A 24,973-nucleotide genomic window follows, 5' to 3' on the forward strand; every position below is an offset into this window, starting at 1 on the left:
CAACTGGTTTTGGTTTTGATATTTAAGAGTCATCAGATAGCCCCCAAACCCAGCTAGTCCTGCTCTGGTTTGAGCAGTCACCTTCTCCTCTTACAGAGCATGGAAAGACACGGGCAAAGTACCAAAGGTGACTAGCAGGGAGGCTCCTGAGGCCTGTGTCTGCACATCCCAGTCTCCAGAGATGATTCTGCAACCCCCAATCCCCGCACTTCTGTTATCATGAAGAATAACATTTTATGGCCCCAGTTCTTGGGATACAGAGAGATCTCCCACAAAAAAGATTGTTCCTCAAGATGATTAGGCCATGGGAGGGACTCAGGACCTTGATGGTCATACCATCTGGGTGCTAGGGGTATGTCTTGTTCAATCTTGTGCCTTTGTCTTTCTGTGATGGTTGATATTATCAACTAGGCTGGCTCATATAATATAAGTCATATCTGTGAGGGAGTTTCTAGGTTAATTAAGGTGGTACTGTTCTGTGGGTTGGAGCCTAACAATGAATAGAGAGGAGGAAGTGAGCCGAGGAGCACCAGCATCCCCCTGCTCTGGGTGACCAGCTATCTCACGCTCCTGCTGCCACGGCTCCCCCATCATGATGGCCCGTATCCTCTCAAGCAGTGAGCCAAAATAGACCCCCTTTCTTGAGTTGCTTCTCGTCAGGTAGTCAGTCACAGTTATGAGAACAATAACTAATAGAAGTCGCAGTGTCAGAGCAAGGGGTTCTCACTCACTTGAGGGCTCCAGAGTAGCTGAAGTACGGTTCACTGTTGGAACAGGCACACTTGTCCGTCCCCTTCCCCGCACACAGTTGGCACAGACTAGGGAACGTCTTTCCATCCGCACAGGGAACACAGCTGCTGGAGAAGAATGTGGCTGCTGCTGCTCGACACAGAGACACAGGGTACAGTGTGAGCAGGCTAAAGCCATCAGATGGTACGTGTGTGAGAGTGTCCTGTGGGAGAGCCTAAGTCTGTGGACATCTCCCAGGAAGTGAGTATGTGCAGGGAGTGTGCCATAGGTGGCAGACAATGCCCATGCCAGAGTGGATGGATGGATGGATGGATGGATGGATGGATGGATGGATGGATGGATGGATGGATAGACGGATGGCCCAGAGCCTGGACATCTCCCAGGGCTGCTCCTAGGAAGTGAGTATGTGCAGGGAGTGTACCATAGGTGGCAGACAATGCCCATGACAGAGTGGATGGATGGATAGATGGATAGATGGACAAATGGATAGAAGGATGGCCCAGAGCCTGTGTGTTTGAGAATCATACCTATTTGGGCTCAGGAATCAAGCCTGTGAAAGTGCTCCTCAGATTGTCTGCTGCAGGGGTTGAGAACTGCTGAACCACATGGAAACAAGATGTGACCAGTGCCATGCACCCTTTTAATTTACCAACACCCTGGGGCTGGAGACATGGCTCAATGGTTAAGAGCACTGGCTGCTCTTCCAGAGGATCTGGGTTCAATTCTCAGTACCCACAAGGCAGCACAGAACCATCTGTAACTCCAGTTGCAAGGGATCCAACACCTTCATACAGGCAAACCAATGTTCATGAAAAAGAAATATTACCAACACCCTTCAGGGCCAGGCAGAACACTAAGAAGGCAGGAACCTGGCCGGGCGGTGGTGGCGCACGCCTTTAATCCCAGCACTCGGGAGGCAGAGCCAGGCGGATCTCTGTGAGTTCAAGGCCGGGCTGGACCGATAGCCTCCAAAACAATACAGAGAAACCCTGTCTCGTAAAAACCAAAAAAAAAAAAAAAAAGAAGGCAGGAACCCTTGCAGGTCAGACACCATGCAGTAACTCTTCCTTGCCTGAGACATGACCCCACTTCCAACCCTTCTGTATGCAGAGGCTATGGTGGCTCATGGGACCCATGTTTTGGGGGGGGGGGAAATTGGTAGATCTTACTGGTGAGTCAGCAGAGAAGCAAGCCAGCAGTTACTACCTAACTGCCCAGACATGTCCAGTGGTGTCTGTCACCTAGGCAAGTAAATACCCTAGAAATGTCAAAACACGGCCAGAGCTGAGGCTGATGCTGTAGCCTTTATCAGACTCTATCACGTCATGCAGTTGCCTGTTCCTGTCCCTGTTCCTGTTAACGCGTGAGAACTGCAAAGATTGGCAGCACAAAAAAGGTGTGTCTTTGCAGAGTACAGGGTCTGATCACCATTTTCTTTTTCTTTTTTTTTCTCTCTTTTTTTTTTTTTTTTTTTTTTTGGTTTTTCAAGACAGGATTTCTCTGTATTGTTTTGGAGCCTCCCCAGAACTCATTTGATAGACCAGGCTTGGTCTCGACTCATAGAGATCCACCTGCCTCTGCCTCCCGAGTGCTGGTATTAAAGGCGTGCGCCACCACTGCCCGGCGTCTGATCATCATTTTCAAGGACTGAAAAGGTCTGGGCTCACTATGGCTCATCCTAACTGTCCAAGAAGCCTGGAGCACCCAGGCTTGTCCTAGCATTAACCCAGTCATCCTATCTTTGCCCATGTCCCAAGCACGCGCATTAATGCGTGGCAGCCTGAGGGGCTAGTGATATGTCTAGGAGCCCTAGAGAAACTTCCTGTGAGGCTTAGAGGGAGGTTACCTTCCCTGGGGCCTTTCAAGGATACCCTTTCCAAGACAAAATGCTGTGATGCCTGGGAAGGGGAAACTGACAGCTCAGAGAAACGGAACCACACTGGGAGAAGCCTCCGCCAGCTCCTATGGGCTGCTGGTGCACACGCTAACTCTGTCTCTGAGAACATAAAACACATTTGTCAGCGATTCTGCGGAGGTTAACATGCATTATCAACTCAGCTGGATTTGGAATAACCATGGAAACACACATCTGGGTGTATCTAAGAGGCTGTTTCCAGAAAAGCTTAACTAAAAGCGGGAAGATATACCCTAAACATGGGTGTCACCGTTGATAAGATGGGGGGAGGTCTAGGCTAAATAAAAGAAGAAAGCAAGCTGAGGGCCAGCAGTGCCTCAAGTTCCTGCTGCCATGATGGATGCACACTCAGAATACGAGCACATAAAGCCCTTCCTTCCTGAAGTTGCTTTTGCTGGGTACCTTTGACAGTAACAACACAAATGACTGATACATTGCGTATCCCTAGCATAACCCACTTAGACCACCCGGGCACAGGAGCCCGGCTTGAGGGCGTTCAGCCTCATCTGTCTCACCTGTTTCCAGAGATCCAGAAGGAAGCAGTGTGCTGAGGGGAGCGTACCACCCAGCAGACCAGCCCAGGCCCGTGTGGCAGGACTTCTTGCCCCGGAGCTGGTTCAGCTGGAAGCCTGTGCCCTTCTTCACCAGGGCCACAGCATAATAATGGGTTTGCGGATCTACAGTGGAGCAGAGAGAAAGAGAAGCCTAAGGGAAATTCATCATTACAACCAACCTTCCAAGGCACTTGCAATGTGGAAATTCAGATGACCAGACGATCATGGTGAGAAACAAACACTAGTCCATGAGTTGTCTTGTTACGCTAGACTTGTTTGTCTTCAGCAATGATCTCTCATTGGCACAGCCATAGTGGTGGGTGACAGATTCTAGGTAACACCCCTGTCAGGATGTGACCATCCCATAAACTACAGAACCAAGGATATTTCTACCAGGATTCACAAAAGCCACAGCTTCCTGTGAAGAAATGCCCCAACCTCCGTGGGCCAGTGAACAACACTGTCAATCCAAAGAACGCCAGAGACTTGGTCCTCTGTAATGTTAGTGTGATGTTTAATTTTCACCATCAACTTGGCTCGATTGCATTCACCCAGGAGACACACCTCCAAGTGTCTTTGGAGGTGTTCGAAGAGGCTTAGCTAAGAAGGGAAGGCCCACCCCATGAATGTGGGTGGCATCATTCCACGGCCTGGGTCCTCGGATGAATAAAAATGAGAAGAACGTGGGCTGAGCACCAATCTCTCTCTCTATCCTCCTCTCTGACTCCTGGCTGCAGATGCGATGCGACCAGCTGCCTCGGGCTACTCTACCATGCCTTCCCACTGTCTGCTACTCTACCATGCCTTCCCACTGTCTGCTACTCTACCATGCCTTCCCACTGTGGTAGACTGTATCCTTTCCAACTGCGAGCCAAAGTAAGTCTTTTCTTTTGTAAGTTTCTTTTGCCAGGCGTTCTGTCGCCACAACGAGAAAAGTAACTCATTCAGTAGGCAAAGTCCCTACCAACCCCAATGTCCATCACGTCACGCCAGTGATACCAGGTTCCAAAGAGGACACACCGTCTTTTGATCCATAATATTCTGCCATGATAGGTTTCAGGCTGTTGGGGGGCAGGCCAGCCTCAGCCACCAAAGCTCCATCAATAGTCACAGCATCTACTTTGTTGGCCTGAAAGAAAAGAGACCAGGCATGAGTGAAACTCATCACTCCTGGGGAATACTCTCCTAGTGTCCTACCAGAGACTCAGCCCCATAGAGCCTCCCATAGTTCATACCTGTTTCAACTCATTCTTGTCTACTCCATGAGGCTGGTGAGGGCTGACAGAAAAGACTACTATGGTGTGCATGCTGTCTGTGTTCCTCCTCAGTCCTTAATCAACTGACACCTGGTTCACTAGCCTGACCCTTGGATTGCAAGGTCTGTGCAGGCAGGGGCACCTGTATGTTTTGTTCCCTGGGTAATCTCAGTACATACATGAGCACCTAGCAGGGCAGGTGTCCACATGTGTTTACTGAGTGAGTAAGAGACCTGCAGAAGGCATCCATCCATGAAAACCCATGCTGCATCTTCCACATCCGGGTCTCAGGGATCTGTCAGCTATGGGTTCCTTCCTCCCTGCAGGAAGCAGCAGCTTCACAGCTAAGATAAAGTTCAGTCACTTCCTACCCACTTGCAAACCGGTCCGTCTATTCCTTAGTGATTGACATTCCTTTTTCAGCACTGGAAATGAACTCAGGACCTGTACATCTCGGCAGGGGCTCTATCCCTGAGTAGTGTTTCCAGTCCTCTTTTACTTTTTAAATGTTTGAGACAGGGGATACATAAGTGGTCCACACTGACTCTATAGTCTCGGCAATCCTTAGACTGGCAATCTCCTATCTCAGGCTTCCCATTAACTGCATTTCAGGCCTGACACCAGACTTGGTTTATAAATTGACTTTTAAAGTAATCTGAGTTTTTCAGAACGCAGTTTAGCACAGTCATCCCTCAGCATCTGAGGGAGATCTCTTCTGACATTCCAGCAAAAAATCAACAAGGGCTTGAATCCCCGATAGGAAATGGAGTTGTATTGCACACACCCATGCTGATCCTCTCATATACCTTAAACCATCTCTAGACTATGCATAAAACTAACCCAAGGAAGAAGCTGTGTAAACGGATGTCACACTGTGCTCTTCAAAGAATGAAAATGAAAAGAGTCTGCAGTTGTTTGATTTTACAAATTCCATAGTATAATTATTTTATAATATGTATCCATATTTATGTTTGTATGTATATGCATATTTGTGTGTATAACTTAGGACATTACTGAAGGGGTGCATCAGAAGCCAACTCAAAATAACTTGAAAAAGGACATGCCTAATATTAAAGGTCAAAGAACAAGGTCACTAAGCCTGTGAACCACTGCCGCACCATCAGCATCAAGAGTCAGGGGCCACAGGGATATCCCAGTGGTTAAGTCTACTTGTTGCTCTTATAGAAGATCCAGGTTCTCAGCACCCAATAGTGGTTCACAACTACCCATAACTCCAGTTCAATGGGATACAGCAACCTCTTCTGGACTTTGTGGGCACCAAACATGCACATGGTATGCAGACATATAACATATATATGCAGGCAAAACATTCATAAAATAAAAATAAATTAATATAGGAAGAAAGGAGATGGAAGGCAATATGGATGAACTAGATATGAGTTCCAACCATTCCCAAGGGCTCCAATTCATGATGGCTTTTCTCCACTTCCCAAGTCCTTCCTCTTTGAGTTCCAATATCAGATACAAAAAGACAAGTCTTAGACAGTTTAGCCTGCTCTGCAATGGCATAATGACAAATGGCTATAACGAATCCATCTCTACACTCCCATTATCTGTCTCTGTCCCTCACATACACACATGTGTGGGCATGTGCACACGTACACAAAGGCAAATTCCATGAATTAAAAAAAAACAGCTTCTTGTACTTAAAAATGAAACCCCCACCAGTTATGGTGATTCACTCCTTCATGTCAGCATTCAGGAGTCAGAAACAGGAACTCTGTGAGTTCAAGGCCAGCCTACTCTATATAGAGCAGCCTTATTTACTTTTGAGTTTATATAGATTCTCTTGATGTATCAGGTTTTGCTGTGTCACATATATATTGCTAAACTTGAACCCTGTATTAGTTGTCTGATTAAGATTACGACTTTTGCTACCGGTGAACACGAAACAGCTGTAGCCTCCCCTGCAATGAAAAGTATAGAAAAAGAAAAAAACACAAAATTTCTGCAGCTCTCTTTCAGGCAGCAGAAACTTACTGAGATGTCCTTGAGGCACTCAGGGTATGAGGTTTTCATCACACAGCTAACAGATGGGCCATCCGCAGGAAGGACTTTCTTCATATTGTCACTGAAACTGGAACACTTAGTGGCCTCTTGATCCGACACAACACACCATCTTATAGTCTTCTCAGGAGCAGCCAGGCACAGCCCTAGGGAAGAGATACTAGAAGTGTCAGGCACAGCCCTAGGGGAGAGATCCCACGGCCATCTTCCTCTGCTGGTAGAAGGGATCAAACGCAAGATGAGGAACTAACTGAGGGGTCTGGACCAATGGCTCAGAGAGACGGTGTAGCGCTTAAGTCTACACCCAACCCTTCCAGAGAACTCGAGTTTGGTTCCCAGCACCTAAGTCAGACAATTTACAACCTCCTGTAACTCCAGCCCTTAAGGGCTCTGGATTCTGGCCTCTTTTGTGGGTACTACACTCACATGCACAAGTCCCCTAACGAGTGTGTGTGTAATTAAATATAAATATTTTTTTAATTTTTATTTTATTTTATTTTCCAGTTTAAATTTAGATAAGAAACAAGGTTGCTTCACAAGTCAGTTCCAGGTCCCTCTCCCTTTCCCTCCCCTCCTCCTGTGCCCTCCTCCCAACCTCCCCCCCCCGTTATCCCCTCATTCCCCCAGGGAGGGTGAGGCCCTCCATGGGGGTGTCCATAGTCTGTCATTTCATATAGAGCAGGGCCTAGATCCTTCCCCAAGAGTTCAGGGTGAGAGTGCACCTCACATTGTTCTATGGGAGTCTAAAGTCCGTGTGTATACTTGGGATGGGTACTGATCTGCTGCCCAAGGCTCAATAGATTACCTAGGCCTCCTCACTGACACCCAGATTCAGGGGGTCTTGATCAGTCCCATGCTGGATTCCCAGGCTGATGCCTGGGATTCAAGAGTTAACCTTTGTCTGGTCAGCTGTTTCTAGGGGTTAAACCAGCCCTTTGATCATCAGTCCTCCCTCTCTGTTACTGGCTTTCTTGAGTTCAGCTCAGTACTTAACCCAGGGAGTCTGCCTCTTCTTCGATCAGCCACTAAATGAAGTTTCTGTTTCCCAGACTCTCTGGCCATAGGATTGTAGGCTGGCACTCCCCAGATCTATGTCTACAAATATAAATATTTTAATGCTAAAAAAATAGGACTATGTGTCATCCACAAACTAAATTGGCTTCTTCATGGAAATTATCAGGGCCCATTTTTCTGACTCTTTCCTTTCCTTTATGTTTAAAAAAGAAAAAAAAGTTAAAATCTCCAAAAAGATAACCATAGTATTAGCAATAGGACACAGAAATTCTACTCCTAAATATATATTTAAAAATTGACAACAGGGACTCAAAAAATATATGCACACAGATATTCACAGCAGCATTATTATTTTTGGTCACTAAACAGAAAACCATTCAAGTATGTATCAAAGGGAGAGTAGACATGTACTGTCATGTTCTAAGGCCTGATTGAATCTCAAAAACATCGAGGGAAAGAACCCCAGCAAAGGGGTACCGGCAATATGATTGCATTTATGTGAAATATCTAAACAAGGTGATTCCATAGAGACTAAAAACACATTGGTGTGAGGGCTCGTGCCTGTAATTCCAGTACCCTAGAGGCTCAGAAACAAAACAAAACAAATTAAAAATAAAAGCTGTCAGGCGGTGGTGGTGCATGCCTTTAATCCCAGCACTTGAGAGGCCGAGGCAGGCGGATCTCTGTGAGTTTAAGGCCAGCCTGGATCTTCAGAGCAAGTTCCAGGACAGACTCCAAAGCCACAAAGAAACCCTGTCTCGAAAACAACAACCAAAAAAAGCTAAAGGGGCTGGAGAGATGGTTCAGAGGTTAAGAGCACTGGCTGCTCTTGCAGAGGACCCAGGTTTGGTTCCCAGCACGCACATTGTGGTTCACAATGGTCTGTAACAACATGTGATAGTTTGAATGTAATTGGCCCCCATAAGCTCATAGGGAGTGGCACTATTAAAAGATGTGTCTTCGTTGGAGTAGATGTGGCCTTGTTGGAAGAAGTGTGTCACTCTGGGGTTGACTTTAAGGTCTCCTATTTGCTCAAGTCATGCCCAATGTCTCAGACCACTTCCTGTTGCCTGCACTCCAGATGTAAGCACTCTCAGTGCTTTCTCCAGCACCATGCCTGTATGCATGCTGCCTTGCTTCCTGCCATGAGGACAATGGACTAAACCTCTGAACTGTAAGCGAGCCCCAATTAAATGTTTTCTTTTATAAGAGTTGCTGTGGTTATGGTGTGTCTTCACAGCAACAGAAACGCTAAGAAACTCTAGTTCCAGGAGATTTGACACCCTCTGCTGACCTCCCCAAGGCTCCAGGTACACACATGGTCCACAGATGCACATGTAAGCAAGACATCCATATATATCAAATAAAAGTAAATAAACCTCTAAAACAATGAGTAAACCAAAGAAAAGCCAGAATGTACCTAAGTTGGTAGAATGCTTACACAGCATGCAAGAAACGTTGGGTTTTATCTCCAGCACCATGGAAACTGGACATGGTGGTGCATGTGTATAATAAAGCTCTTAGGGCAGTGGCAGAAAGATCGGTAGTCTAAAGTCATTTTCAGTGACATATTGAGGCGACCCTGGACTACATGAGAACCTGTCTCAAGAGGAGAATTCTTTTCTAGACAAAGAAAATTGCTGGTTGCCACTTGCTGAGGGGAGAAAGAAGTCAATGCTGATTACTTAACAGGTACTGAGTTCTCTTCTGAAGTGCTGGTTAGCTTTCCATTTACAACTTGGGAGGAGAGACCCCAAGTTGAAGAATTGCCCAGATCAGATTGGGGCAAGTCTGTGAGAGATTGTCTTGACTCATGACTGATATGGGATGGTTCAGTCCCCAGTGGGTGGCACCATCCCTAGGCAGATAGATAGATATGGGTTGTAAAAGAGAGCTAGCTGATGGGACTAGAAAGATGGCTCAGCAGTTGAAAGAACTTGCTCTTTCAGAACTAGTGTTGGGTTCCCAGCATCTGTACCAGGCAGCTGACTGTTCTAAGGGGTCTAATGCTCTCTTCTGGCCTCCTGGGGCACTGCACACAACTGGTGCACATACCACACACACACACACACACACACACACACACACACACACACACACACGAAGGTAGGAAGATGCTTGGGACCTGGTGTCTTAGTTAGGGTTTCTATTGCTGCTGTGGAGAAACACCATGACCAAAAAGTAAGTTGGGGAGGTAAGAGTTTATTTGGGTTACACTTCCACATCACAGTTCATCACTGAAGAAAGTCAGCACAGGAACTCAAGCAGGACAGGATCCTAGAAGCAGGAGCTGATAGAGAGGCCATGGAGGGGTGCTGCTTACTGACTTGCTTTCCCTAGCTTGCTCAGCTGCTCTCTTATAGAATCCAGAACTACCAGCCCAGGGATGGCACCACCCACCTTGGGCTGGGCCCTCCCCCATTGATCGCTGCTTGAGAAAAAGCCTTAGAACTGGATCTCGTGGAGGCATTTCCTCAGCTGAGGCTACTTCCTCTCTGATGAGTCCACCTTGTGCCAAGTTGACACACAAAACCAGCCAGTACACACCTTGTGATCTAACCTTTATCTTAACGGTGGCTGATCTAACATGACTGTAATTTCTGGGCCATAATAATCAAAGCCTCTCTACTTCACTGGCATTTTCAGCTGTAATAATCAATGTGGGGAGACTTACAGGCAAAACATTGTCTACAAGCCTGTGGTATTCAAACATTATTTTAGGTGAAATATAGAAATGGACATTATCATAAAAACTGCCACCTTTCTAAAAATCAGCCTCTATATGACAGGCAGTGTACGAGCATCTACTATGACAGGCAGTATGCCAGCATCTACCTTTTAATTTTTACAATGTCCTGACATTTGAGTATTATTGTTCTTGTTTTTTTAAAGAGGAAAAAACTGCCAGGAATATTAAATAATTTATAATGAAACTAATAGTTGAGCCACTCTGTTTTATTTGAATTCAAACCCTGATCTTTAAAACCTGCCTCTAATCTCAAATAATATGGACTAGACGTGCCAAGTGAACTAAGATAGACACCTATTCTAAAGATAAGAAAGGACAAATGGAGTCCCTTGACTTCACTGCGAAGCATCTTCAGTTGTAGCAACCAAAAGTAAGAACAAGCTAGGAAAAGGAGCTGTACTGGGCATGGACTTCTGTGAAGGTTCTCAGTGAAAGGCTTTTTTTCAAAGTTAACATTTTAAAAGAATGGGAAAATAGAAGCCAGCCAGAGTTACAGAATAAGACCCCACTTAAAGACAAACATCGGGGGAAAGATTTAAACTGATTCCTCATAAAGAAAACACACAAGCCACTGTGACACATACCTATGATGCTGGCATTCAGGAGGCCAAGGCAGGAACTCAAGACCAGCCTGGGCTACTTAATGAGACTTTAAAAAAAAGATATACAAAATGGCTAATAAAAGATGCTTGACATTATTTATCACTGCAGAAATGGACATTGAAGCCACAGTGAATTTCTTTACATACCTACCTATTGGAGTGCTTAGCTGGATGAATGCGCACACACAATTGTAATCCCAGCACTGGACAGACTGAAGCAGGCAGAATGTAGGTCTGTGGCCAGATTGCACTGGCTACAAAAGAAGACCTTGTATCCCAAACAAAACCACAAATATAAAGAACTTCTAATTGTAAAAACGGACACGTTGTTAGGGTGAGGAACACCCTGATTTCTCATACAGTGCTGGTGGGATTGTAAAATGGAACAGCTATCCAAAACTCTTGTCATTCTCCCCCATTTTCCTCTGTGCTGGGGTTCAAACCCAGGACTTTGCACGTGCCAGGCAAGTTCTCTACCACAAATCGCTCCTCCAGTCCTTAAGAAAGGCATTTATAGCAGGTTGGACATACATCTGAGCATGCTGGTGCCCGCCTGTGATCCCAGCACTGGAGAGGCAGAGGCAGGAGAATTGCTGCAAATCCAAGGTTATCCCCGTCTACATAATGAGTTCCAGGCCAGTCAAAACTGCAAAGTGAAAGCCAGCAGGAGTGGTGCACAGTTTTAATCCCAACACTTGGGAGGCAGAGGCCGGCAGAGGCCATCCCAGTCTATAAATGTTCCAGGACAGCCAGAACAGAGAAACACCGTCTAGAAAACAGAACAAAACAAAAAACTACAAAGGGAGACTTTGTCTCAAAAAAACAAACAAAACAGAACAAAGCAAAGAACAAAAACCCCTCATGACCAAACAACTCAACATATTGTTATCAGTAGGTCCCTGGAATCTTTGATATTTATATAAAAGACATGCCCACTAGCATGCATAGCAGCCTTATCCATAGAAGCCTCATGCTAGAGACAACCTGCATTGCGCAATAAATGCCTAGGGAAAGAAAGTGTGCTAATACCAAACAGCGGAACAGGGCGTGGCCATTGACGGAATGAATGTGATATAGGCAAACTGGACAAGACTCCAAACAACTCTGAGTGACAGAAGCTGATGGGACTGCGGAGGTGGCTTAGTGGATAAAGAGAGAGAGAGAGAGAGAGAGAGAGAGAGAGAGAGAGAGAGAGAGAGAGAGAGAGAGAGAGAGAGAGAAACACATATACATACTCACACCAAAAAAATGTAAAAAAGAAAAAAGCCAAACCCACAGGGATGTGTACTTATGATTTCATCTTGCAAACCTAGAATAGACACGCACTACAATGGTTGATGGGGGATGACTGAGGAGGGATAAGGGGTAATTTGAAGAAGTTAGAAATGTTCTTTGCCTTGAGTATAGTGGCAGTTACATTAACTGAACTGTATACATCCTTAAATGAAAGCATTTTGTCTGGTGTAAGTGACATGTCAACAGTGTGAAGGAACATTGCTGAGCCATTTCAAACCTCAGAACAAGGCTGTGTTGGCCTCAAAGCAGGGTAGGCTCAGAGCAAGGCCACTACTGCCTTTGAACAGGGCTATTGTCATGTGACAAAGACTTCATCATAACAAATGATACGTCACTAAAAATAATAGATGTCACTAAAGGGAAGCAGGCAAAAGCACCTTGACCTTAAGTACTTTTATTCTGACTTCTGATTTTACCTGCAGGGTGAAATAAAGTTCAGGTTCCCAGGCCCTAGGGGAGCTGAGAACTTTCCAATGGCCAACCAACCTCCTTCCTACACCATAGAATTAATGGCTGTTCCTAACAACAGAAGGAACACATGAATCTGATTGGTTGGACTGAAAAGCTTGCATTGTGTGTGGGTTGGCTGTGATGGAACACTCAAGGAAGCCCCTAATCTCTAAATCCTGATTGGTGAAAACTGTAACTGTACCTTGGTAACAAATGTTTGTGAATCTTATGCTTATAAACCCCACTTCTGCCCCTGCTCAGGGCTGTCAGGAGAAACCAAGCTCCCAAGTCCTTGTCCTGCAGCCCTGACCGATCAGTGACCTTCTTATCTGGTGATTTAATAAAATCTTTGGAACCCATAAGTATTGTCTCTCTCTTTCCTCCTGGCACATAATGGGCTAGGTGTTAGGGCCAGTAGTTGCGCTAAGCCATTTCTGAGTCACAGCAAGATCATTACCTCAAAGTCAATCTGTTGCTTGATAAGCCTTAACTGCCACTATTCCAGGACACTGTGACATTGAAATGCTGCCTGACTGCCTACAGAGGAACATGCGTGTGCGCACAGGCATGCGCGCACACACACACACATAGAGAGAGAGATTGAAATGCTGCCTGACTGCCTACAGAGGAACATGCGTGTGCGCACAAGCACGCACGCACACACACACACACACACACACACACACACACAGAGAGAGAGAGAGAGAGAGAGAGAGAGAGAGAGAGAGAGAGAGAGAAAGAGAGATTCTTATGCCTCTGTGCAGACAGTTTCTATCATCTTGCCCATGATGGCTGTACCACGGTATAGCTAATAAACTCTTCTTCTCCTTTCTTTATTCAGAGTCTGTGCATCACTGACACATCATCACTATCCTGGCTTGACAAATAGAGATATTTCCAAAAGAGAGATTGTGTACAAACAAGTTAAGGGTGAGTGGAGTCTGCTAACATAGACAAAGGTGTGTCTTAAACAGCGTTCTGCCGCTGGCCACCTGACAAAAGCAAAAGGAGGCAGTCTGAACACCGACTATTTCATCCTAAAGGGATGGGCTGCTGGTGGCTTTCTGCTCACTCATTGAAGGGAGAAAGTTCTTGGGCCCCAGAAGAGACCACTGGCCCTTGGCTTTTCAAGACTTAGGATGTGTATGTCCCTTCCGTTGTGTGTCTCCTGTTTAAGCTGCTTCGGCTGCTTTTCTGTTACTTACCACCACAAGTGTTCTTGCTGGACCGGAACACTGAGTTTTGAGGAACACAGGCCCCAAACTCCATGCTGGTCTGGTAGCCTGCAGAGAGGTCATGAGGGAATGGGGTCTAGAGGGACATTAGTCTCTGATATCTAAACACAAAGTCCGTTGAGAAAACAAACTTTTGGTCGGTGCCAGACATTGTCAGATGAGGCAGGAAGAACACCAAGCACAGGTTCTGTTTAGAAGAATTCTGAAAGAGACCAGAGCTGCATTCTGGGAGAGACTCACCCCGGGTGGCTGAGATGGCCGTACTGGGCAAAGGACACTCCCTACCACTGTTGCTCCCTCTCCTCCGTGCTGGCTCTGGATACCCCATGCCCCGAGTAAGACACCTACCCTAGAAATTATTTACTGCAGCCTCAGACCAGGCAAAGCTAAGGGGAGGAAGATCTGATCACGGTTGAGCCAGGGAGAGCTCTTCACCATGCACGAGTCCTTCCGTGGAGGAAGGAGCCCACTCTCTCAACCCAAGAAGGGGCCTCCTGCATTTATGTGCTTAGAACTCTGCCTGCCTCTAGCTACATCATCTCATTTCCCCAGCAGTGTTGGATAAACACAACTTAAAAAAAATGAATATTGTGTGGATGCCAGGCGTGGAGGTCAGAGGACGGTTTCCAGGGGTTGGTTCCCTCCTACCATACGGGTCCTGGGGATCTTATGTTATCAGTCATAGTATTGGTGCCTTTTCCTGCTGAAACAGTAAACATAAGTTTTACACAAGGAAACCAGCTTAGAGAGGGCAAAGGACAGACCCCGGCTTGCACAGCAGTACATGGCTGATGAATTTCAATCCAGAGAGATTGCTCTTCCCTGGGATCATAGTCTGTCCAACCACAGTACAGGGTCCCCAAGGTGGCTGGACAGCCAATGACACCTGACCCCCTCCCTCAGAGAACCCAGGAGGGTCGGCAGCCTGCCTGACTCTCAGCACACTCACCTAGGGTCCCTGCGCAAAGCAGGGTGTACATAACCAGCCTCATTGTCAGCTGCATCTTGGTAGCACTCCCGAGCCCAGGTGCACTTTACCCAGCAGGCAAAAGGTTGACTGAAAATTTGTGAAAGGTACTTCAGCCCCAGTTCGGGCTAATCGTCACTGCCACACCCTCCATCCCTTCCTTATCTGGCCAAGCAGAAGCCCAGACTGCTGCGGACTGCTAGCCTAGGTCCCCGGGTGAAAGTGCTTCCCAGGGAAAGTCGCTGTGCGCTTATATGCGACCTTAATACAATTTTCTTTCAGGAATTCTCACTTCTCCCTAAGGACTCTAGGTTGATCAAGCAGAGGTTCTCCTACTGTCTTGCCACTGCTGGTGGTGCTGTCCTTCCTGTGATACAGTCCAAAGCCCCCCTCTCCCCACCCTCCCACCACAGGCACCAGTGGCACTGTCCAGTTGGGTGGGTTTCTCACAGAGTTTCTCACCCTCGAAGCAGCAGCCTTGTCTGCAAGGCTGCCACCTCTGCCTAGGAAGAATCTGATAATTTTACAGAAAACTTTAAGAACTTCAAATTAGCTGGGCAGTGGTGGTGTACACCTGCATCTGCCTCCTGAATGCTGAGATTAAAGGCAAGCACCACTTCCAGTTCGTTTTCTCTTCTGATTTTTACCATTCTCCCCTCAACCCAGGCTTGGTTAACTACAATCACTAGGAGTTCTGGAATAGTCTGGTGCAAGCCTTTTAGTGCAAATAGGCAAGCACTTCTTCAGAGCACTTTGCCAGGAGAAAAACTGTTGGGTATGAAAGTAGATGTGGTCCTAGTTTAAAAGATCCTGAATACTCTTAGTGCCGTGCCATAAAGCACCGAAAACAGTTATTACAGGAAAGTGTCTATTGCTGTTCTGTTTCTAGATGTTCGTAGAGATACTACTGAGGTCTCTCTTCCATCCGATTTGCCTACATGCTAAAAAGCAGGATTGGGATTGGATTTTTCTGTTCTTACTGAAGTAATGATAAGATTTCCCTGCCTTTCCTGTTAGTGTGAGAAACTAATGTAGTAGAGTGTCAGCTTTTTTCTTTGTTTTTTGAGACAAGCAGAGTCCTGCTATAAACTATCCTGGCCTCAAACCCATGATCCTTCTGCCTCAGTGTCCTGAGGGCTGGAAATACAGGGATGTTTAACCATATCTGACTTCTAACTGGGTTTGGTTATTTGTTTTGTAATAGAGATTGAACCCAGGACCTCATATTTACTAGGTAAACATTCCACTGCTGAACTATGTCTCTAACTGCTAATAGAACTTTGGATTTATTTTATTTTATTCTGTATGAGTGCTTTGCTTACATGTGTGCCCAATGCCTGTGGAAGTCAGGTCAGGGGATCAGATCCCCTGAAACTGGTTGTGAGCTACCATGTGAGTACTAGGAACAGAACTTCGGTCATCTGCAAAAGCAACAAGTGCTCTTAATCATGAAGCAGTTTCTCCAGTCCCTTGTTCATTGATTTTTAAGCATAAAGTTACTATTATATTTCTGCAATAAACCTCATTTGGTCATTATATGAAATCTTACTCATATATTGTTGAGTTGGTAAATTTTCTTTAGAGTTCCCTTCTACACCTATTTTTTTAGCACAATCATGCTGGGGTGTGGAGAGATGTCTCAGCATCTCCCAGAGAATCAGAGATTGGTTCCCAGCAGCCATATGAGGTAGCTAACTCACAACTGCCAGCTCCCGGTGATCTGGGACCCTCCGTAGACACCTGCACTCGTGTACATGTACCCACATACAGCATACACATAATCAAGATAAAAACACATATTTTTATATTTATTTATTTTGTTTTTTTGAGACAGGATTTCTCTATGTATGTAGTTTTGTAGATCAGGCTGGCCTCGAACTCACAGAAATCCACCTACTTTTGCCTCTCGAGTGCTGGGATTAAAGGTGTGCAACACCAGTGCCTGGCCCACATTTTTTTTAAGAGAGAAAATTAATCTTGCAATTTCTCTTTATTCTAATATGCCTATATACTTTTCTTTAACATTTCAATGACTTTTGAACTGAAAAATGTTATGTCTGATTCTCTGGAAAAGGTTATGTAAGAGTAGAATTCCTGGAACTGCAGACATGGCTCAGTGGTTAAGAACACTGCCTGCTCTTTCAGAGGATCTGGGTTCAATTCCCAGCACCCACATGACAGCTTACAACTGTCTGTAACTCGGCAAAAGGGATTGTGAGAAAAAGGTTTCTTTCTTTCCTCTGTGGTGGCTGCTGACACCCGGTTCCTAAGGGTGCAACTTATGGCAAGCCTGTTCATCACGATGTTAGCCAGCTGAAGTTTGCCAGAAGCCTTCAGTCTGTTGCTGAGGAAAGAGCTGGACGTCATTGTGGGACTTTGAGAGTCCTGAATTCTTACTGGGTTGGTGAAGATTCCACATATAAGTTTTTTGAGGTTATCCTCATTGATCCATTCCATAGAGCGACCAGAAGGAACCCTAACACCCAGTGGATCACCACACCAGTCCACAAGCACAGAGAGATGCATGGACTGACATCTGCTGGCTACAAGAGCCGTGAACTTGGAAAGGGCCACAAGTTCCACCACACTATTGGTGCAGCCTGGAGAAGGCGCAATACTCTGCAGCTCCACCGTTACTGCTAATATATGTGATGTTTGTAAAATTCATACCCAATAAACAATTTAGGACTGTCAAAACAAAACCTAACTGTCTGTAACTCCAGGATTCACTGCCTTCACACAGACTTACATGCAGGCAAATCACCAATGCACACAAAATAAGAATAAATAAATAATTTAAAAAAATTTTAAGAATAGCATTCCTTTTTTTTAATGTGCATAAGACATCACCAATGATGTCCCCTGAGTTTAGAGCTCTATTTGTGGAAAGTTTTTCAATAACACACTAAACTTTGCCCCTCCCTTCTTCTCTCTGCTTTGGGCACTAAACACAGGGCTTCATCCGTGCTAGGCAAGAGCTGTACCAAAGAACAATTTGACAGTCCTTCACTTGTATTTTGAGACATGACCTCACTATGAAGCCCAAACTAGCTTCACATTCATAATCCTCCTGCCTCAACCTTCCCAAGTAGCTAAGATTAGAGGTGTGCATCAACACATCCAGATTGATTTTTATAGCTGTAGACATATTCATATTTTCTAATATTTTAATCTGAGTTTAGGTAAGTATTGCCTTTTATTTATTTATGTGTGTCTGAGTGTTTTGGCTGTCTGCATGTCTGTGCACTACATGAGTGCCGTGAAAGTCATTGGATCCCTGTAACTGGAGATACTGATGGTTGTTAACCACTTTGTGAATGCTAGGACTCAAACCCTAGACCTCTGGAAGGACGACTGGTGTTCTTAATTGCTAATCATCGCATCAGCCAAATATTGTTTTCTAAGAAATTCATCTAAGGGCTGACAGGACGGTTCAGTCAGTTAAGTGCTTATAGTGCAAGCATGCAGACTTGAGTGCAGATTCCTGACATCCTGCTTAAAAACCCAACCAGAGGGGCCAGAGGGGATGAAGAGGTGATCCAGAGGTTAAAAACACTGGCTGCTCTCCCAGAGGACTCAAGTTCAATTTCACCCTTATGGAGATTTAAAGACACAAAATTCTCTTTAGTAAGGCATGGTGGTGCACACCTTCAGTCACAGCACTTGAGGGTCTCATCTCTGAGGTCAAGGTCAGCCTGGTCCTCAGAGTTCCAAAACAGCCAGAGTTATGTAGAGAAACACTGTCTTCGAAACAAAAACCCAGGTATAGTAGAGACTGTAATTTCAGAGCTGGGAAGACAGATATCTCTGGTCTAGCTGAATCATCAATCCCTGGTTCAGTGAGAGACACTGTCGCAAAAAAAATTAGGTGGAGAGCTACTGAGAAAGACAGCCAGGGGGATGGAGAGATGGCTCAGAGGTTAAGAGCACTGACTGCTATTCCAGAGTTCCTGAGTTCAATTCCCAGCAACCACATGGTGGCTCACAATCATCCATAATGAGATTTGGTGCCCTCTTCTGGTGTGCAGACATACATGGAGGCAGGATGTTGTATTCATTATAAATAAATAAATCCTAAAAAAAAGAAAGAAAGAAAGAAAGAAAGAAAGAAAGAAAGAAAGAAAGAAAGAAAGAAAGACAGCCAGTGTCGATATCTGGCCTGCACAAGTACATGCACCTCGTCATGTGCACACACAAACACAATTACACATACATACATACATCACATGTGCACACACAAGAAATTGCCTACATTCCAAAGTTACTGAAGCCAAGTCACCCGTTGTAGTTTTTTTTTAACTGTCACTTGGTTTTGTGAGCAGAGGATTGTATCCAGGTCCTTGCATTTCCTAGGCATCTGATCTGTCACTGAGCTGTACCTTTAGCCACCACCTCCCTTCCAAATCACTTTTTGCTTTAACACAGGGTCTCACTAAGTCAACCGGCTGGCCTGGAATGTATGACTCTCCTGTCTCTGCCTGCTGAGAACTCACAGGCGTGAGTCACAAAACCTGGTAAATGACATTTTGAATGAGAGCTCATCTTTATTATACTATCTTTTCCCTTTGTTGACGCTGGTAACTTCTGTTTACTCCTTTTCTTCAATTAGTGTTGCCGAGGTTCCAGCTGGCTTATTTGTTTAAAACACACACACACACACACACACACACACACACACACACACAAGCCTGGGTTGGAGAAAGGGCTCAGTGGATAAGTACTTATTATTCTTGCAGAAGACCCCAATTTGGTTCCTAGCTCACAACTGCCTGTAACTCCAGTTCTAGAGAATCCAATGCCATCTTTTGTCCTCCACAGGTATTTACCTGTACTCACATAGGGTACAATTCAAACAGTCACACACACATTCATGTAAATAAAAATAAACCTTTAAACAACAGCCATCCCTCACATATAAACTTTTGGCTTTGTTGATTTTTCTGTATTGTACACTAATGTTATTTCATTGATTTTTGCTTTATTGACTGTCTTTGGATGCTATCCTTTCTATAGTTTTTTTGGGGGCAGGGGACAGGGTCTTGCTATGGACTCAGTATAGCTTGGAACCTTCTGTTCTCCTGATTTAGCACTGCTTTAAAGAAGAAACCTTCAATATTCTAATCCTGGACTGGATTATGGTGCCTGATTATGATGCCTGATAAAGGACCAAAAAAATTTTCAAACAGATGAATCAATGCACGTAAGTGTCCCAAAAGTAGGTTGAGCAATCTCTTCTGTAGGCCTGTAAGCAAAAAACACACAGGTCCAGGGGGTGATTGTTCTCCTACAGTTAATGATCCACCTAAAGCTAATACATCTCAAATCCATAAAGGCCAAAGTACCTGCTGACCTTAGTGGAATATGCTCTGAAAATGTCTCATGTCCAGGGACAAACTCATATAGCAAAGGAAGGACATCCAAAGGGCTAAAGTCATCTCATGGGCACAGGCTGTCAGTCACCAGACGGAAGGTTAGAAAAGCTGGACATCCTGGTTTGTGTCTGTAATTGCAGTACGCGGGAGGCAAGAGAATCAGGAGTTCAAAGACAGCCTGGACCACATGAGATTCTACCAAAAAAAAAAAACCACACCAAACCAAACCAAAATCAGGAGGGTTAAAAGAAGAAACAGTTTTGAAGATTTTGTGCCAAGGGTGATCATTGGGCAAGTGTTGTTTCTGTGTACCAGGTACTATGCTAAGTTTTTTCCTAACGTTAATTTGTGATAAGCTAGTAAGTAGTATTTGATATTGTTTTTGCATCCAGGAGGAAAGGGAAGCAGAAAGGTTAATTGATGTGTGCAAGGTCCAATGAGTAGCATGTCAAAGAGAGCACCTGCTTCCACAGTTCATGCTTTTGCACGTGTGGTCTTGGGCACTTGTCACAGGAACAAATTTACACCCTAACCCTAACTCTAATCCTAAAGGGAAACTGTTTCTCAATTTCCTGAGGAATACCGGCTTTTATCTAATCTCCAAAAATCCTTCTATCATCCAGTTTGAACTAAGCCAACATTAAAGTTTATTCAATGCTTTGAATGGAATCTGGGCTTTGTGCATGCTAAGCTACCCATTGGGTATACCCCCAGCCACCAGACATACTTTTTACATAAGAATTGTTTGTCTTATTTTTTAAGACAGAGTTTCTCTGTGTAGCCACAGCTGTCCTGGAACTCACTCTGGCACTGAACCCAGATCTGCCTATCTCTGCCTCTTGAGTGCTGGGATTAAAGGTGTGTGTCTGCATGAGATTTTTCTAATGGTTAATTTGGTAAGTAAAGGATCACAGGCTTAAAATGAGACAGGAGAGGAAAGGCATCCAAACAATATGTTAGCAAGTCAGTTACCACTGTCAAGACTGAGGCTTAATTCCACTGGGGACACTCTAGGAACCAGAATGAGTAGTCCCATCCAAGTGGCACAAAAAAAGAAAGGTTTTATACACCTTCCTGTCAGCTATTTTCCATGGTCACACATCCTTCAGACATCTGCTTTATTCTGTAAGCAGCAAAGAGAACATCTTCACACCAAGAAATCCTTGCTGGCTGGTGGAAATTCTGGAGGTGTGTGAGAAGCCGGGGGTGGTCTGAATGAGAAACCCCTCCCACGGTCTTAGGCATATGAACAATTGGTCCCCGGTTGGTGGTTGTGCTGACCAGCTTTATGTCTTGCTGAGACAAATCAAAGTCCTTTGGGAAAGGGGAACTTCAGTGGAGAAAATGCTATCACTAGATTCTCTTGCAGTCCATGTTCTGGACGACATTATGGGAGGGCACAGCTCACTGTGGCCTGGAGGTCCTGGATGCTGTAAGAAAACAGGCTGAGCAAGTAAGTCAAGAAGCAGCACCTCTCCATGGCCTCTGCATCAATGTCTGCCTCCAGGTTCCTGTCTTGAATTCTGGGCCTGACTTCCCTGAATAATGGGCTTGTAAGCTGTATGATTAAATAAACCTTTTCTTCTCCAAGTTGCCTTTGGTCATGGTGTTTTATCATAGCAATGGAAACCCTAAAACTTGCTGTTGGGGGAGGGTTAAGTGGTGCACTGTTGAGGGCCAGATTGACTGAAGTTTTCCTTAAGGCCCTGATGTACCTGCTTGGCAGATCCAGAAAACATGCTTGGTAGACTCAGTAATGGCCTGGGGCTAGGGTCATGAGGGAATCTGTGGCTTCAGTTACTGAGCACAGTTCTTCCCACAGTAAATGGCTATGGTTGTCAGTCCAAGGACACGGTGTACTCAGTCTGCAATGTTCTTGAGATACCCTGTGTTACCCTTGTGCAACACTGTTTAATTAGCTTCCTGTTGACTTCGTTCCTTTGTATGACAGTATCTGCTGATTTCGTTCCATTTCTTCCCTGGAAACAGCATATAAGATGCTGTACTTTTTAATAAGCTTGCTTGGTGTAAAACATAGCTTGTGTGAGAACTCCAGACCCCAGATTTTCTGTCTTATCTTCTCATCTAATGCCCACCTTCCACTTAAGACCCTGTCACTGAAGAATGACCTGCTGGTCCAGGTCAATGCAGTGATGTTTGGACGAAGTATGTCACTGGGGGTTGGATTTTGAGAATAAAATGACTCACCTACTTGCAGTTTGCTGTCTTGTGTTTATAGTTCAAGATGTGAGTTCTCAGCTGCCAGCTGCCAACTGCCATGCTATTCCCAACATTATGGATGCTAATCCTCTGGAACCATAAGCCCAAATAAATCCCTTTTGTAAGTTGCCTTGTTTCTGGTGTTTTGTCATAGGTAAGAGAAAAGAAATACAGGAAGTAAGCATGGATCAGTCATGATGGTTCATTACTGTGTCTAAGCACTTACTAGGCAGAGACAGGAGAAACAGGGGTTCAAGGCTAGCCTTAGCAACATAGTGAGTTCCAACCTAGCCTGGCTATGGAGTGAGACTGTATCATCAAAAAAAAAATCAAAGCAAAGAAGAGGAGAAGGAGGCAGAGGAGGGAGGAGGAGAAAGAAGGAGAAGAAAAAGAAAATGATGATGATTATAGCAGTACTGGTAAGGGTAGAACATTAAGGGTATTCTCCATGGTCTCTGACAGTGAAAGACCCCTACCCAGGACCCCCTAGGAAAAGAAAAGCAAGGCCAGGCTGTTGCCTAATGAAAAAAACCCAGACCAGGTGCCTCGCCCAGCTGGCAGGATGTCAAACAGGATCTGTGGTCACCAGAGCAGTCATGGGACCCGGATAATAATTGCTGAAGCGTGCCAGGGTCTTTTATGTGGCAATACCAGGACACCTAGTCCTTGGCAACTACCCCTGTTCTCAGTTGTGTCTATGATCACCATAGTAGTCATGGGACCCGGATAATAATTGCTGAAGCGTGCTGGGGTCTTTCATGAGGTAATACCAGGAAACTTACCCCTGCCCCCAAGATGAGCCAATGAAATGCCTGTTGCTATGCTAATACTTATGTAACCATTAAAACTCTATAAATACTGTGCTCCTTACAAGCCCGGTATGCTCTGCACCCGAGTTGCAGTAGCCTGTGTACTAAATAAATCACCTCTTGCATTTGCAGCCAGTGGTCTGGCCCTGGTTCTTGGGCAGAGGGTTCGGTTCAGTGCCTGGCACTTTGATGCCGAGGTCTTTCAACAGAATCTAAAAAATAATGAAGACTAAAGCCATGTTTTTTGGGATGGGGATATACCTCACTTGATGGTGTTTTCTCGGCCCAGAAAAGAGGCCTGGACTCTTCAGCCATATCTTTCCTATAGATATAGGCTGTAATGGTCATTATTCAAACCTCTCAGGTTTCTCTTTTTAGGACCTAGATGCAATTAGCTTTTCTAACATGGAACACCCTACATTTTTAGACTTTAAAATCTAATTTATTTAGCTATTGTAAAGAAGCCATTCTTTTAGTGTGTCTTCTTATAATACCCACTTACATATAGCCAGGAGCAGCCACACCTGCTGCTGGCATTCTACGTCACATCCTCCTCCCTGGGGTTAACATATCAGTATGCTGTGCTCTACTTCCCAGCTAGCCGAAGCTATCAGTTTAAATAGATGCCAGGCCACCCAAAGTTAGCTCTGCATCAATAGAGGCTGTTTGCCAACTTCACTTGCATTTATACATAGTCACTTAGATCACTGGCGGTTTAAAAATAAAACCCTATAAGTAAAATAGACAAACTCTTTGAGCTTTCTATTTTTAAATTGCTGTTGTGTATGTGCACTCAAAAGTGCATGCCTGAGTCGGGCAGTGGTGGTGGCACACGCCTTTAATCCCAGCACTCGGGAGGCAGAGCCAGGTGGATCTCTGTGAGTTTGAAGCCAATCTGGTCTACAGAGCAAGTTCCAGGACTTGCTCCAAAGCTACACAGAGAAACCCACAGAGAAACCAAGTCTCGAAAAACAAAAACAAAACAAAACAAAAGTACATGCATGGATGGAGGCCAAAAGTCAACTTAGTCTATTCCTGACTCTTATTTTTTGAGACAAGTGTCCTGCTTGGCTGTTCTTTTTTGTTTTTAGTTGTTGTTTTGTTTTTTGGTCAACTTAACACAAGCTAGAGTTATCTGGTAAGAGAAATCTCAACTGAAAATTGCCTGTAGACAGGTCTAACGGGCATTTTCTTTTTTCTTTCTTTTTTTTTTTTTTTGGTTTTATGAGACAGGGTTTCTCTGTATTGTTTTGGAGGCCGTCGGACCAGCCTGGCCTCGAACTCACAGAGATCCGCCTGCCTCTGCCTCCCGAGTGCTGGGATTAAAGGCGTGTGCCACCACCGCCCGGCTGGGCATTTCTTGATTAATAATTAATATGGGAGGGTCCAGCCCACTGTGGGTGGTGCCACCCCGGGGCAAGTGGTCCTTCCTAGATGGTCTAAGAAAGCAGGCTGAATAAGCCAGTAAACCTGGTTGTTCTTGGCATCTGCTTCAGTTTCTGCTCGGACTTTCCTCAGTCTTTGTTGGACTATCCATTACCCTATAGATAGATAGGATGGCAGCTTCTGGGCAGAAGTGCGTTAACTATGAACTGTGGCTTTTTTCGCTCTAATAACTGGAAGCAAGTTCTCATGTGTCCCAGGATACTTCCTGCTTAGGTAGGACATACCCAGTTTTATTATGGTGCTGGAGATGGAACCTAGGGATTTGTATATGCTAGGCAAGCACAACTAAGCTACATCCTTAGCCCCTCAA

At 45.0% G+C, this 24,973-nt stretch overlaps 1 protein-coding gene across 1 annotated transcript in view; it reads right to left on the bottom strand.

Annotated features, from left to right (window-relative positions):
- Positions 1-14,894, bottom strand: part of LOC101828453 (inhibitor of carbonic anhydrase) — a 40,551-nt gene extending 25,657 nt beyond the window's left edge. The window contains exons 1-5 of the mRNA XM_040740194.1: positions 14,799-14,894; positions 6,477-6,649; positions 4,240-4,348; positions 3,181-3,342; positions 732-879 (exon numbers count right to left, since the gene is read on the bottom strand). Coding sequence (XP_040596128.1) covers positions 732-879; positions 3,181-3,342; positions 4,240-4,348; positions 6,477-6,649; positions 14,799-14,853 — 647 coding nt within the window. The 5' untranslated portion in view covers positions 14,854-14,894. The remainder of the gene's footprint in view (positions 1-731; positions 880-3,180; positions 3,343-4,239; positions 4,349-6,476; positions 6,650-14,798) is intronic.
- Between the last annotated feature and the right edge of the window lie 10,079 nt (positions 14,895-24,973).

This window comes from Mesocricetus auratus, unplaced genomic scaffold, assembly GCF_017639785.1.
Source record: "Mesocricetus auratus isolate SY011 unplaced genomic scaffold, BCM_Maur_2.0 Super-Scaffold_100691, whole genome shotgun sequence".
Lineage (NCBI taxonomy): Eukaryota > Metazoa > Chordata > Mammalia > Rodentia > Cricetidae > Mesocricetus > Mesocricetus auratus.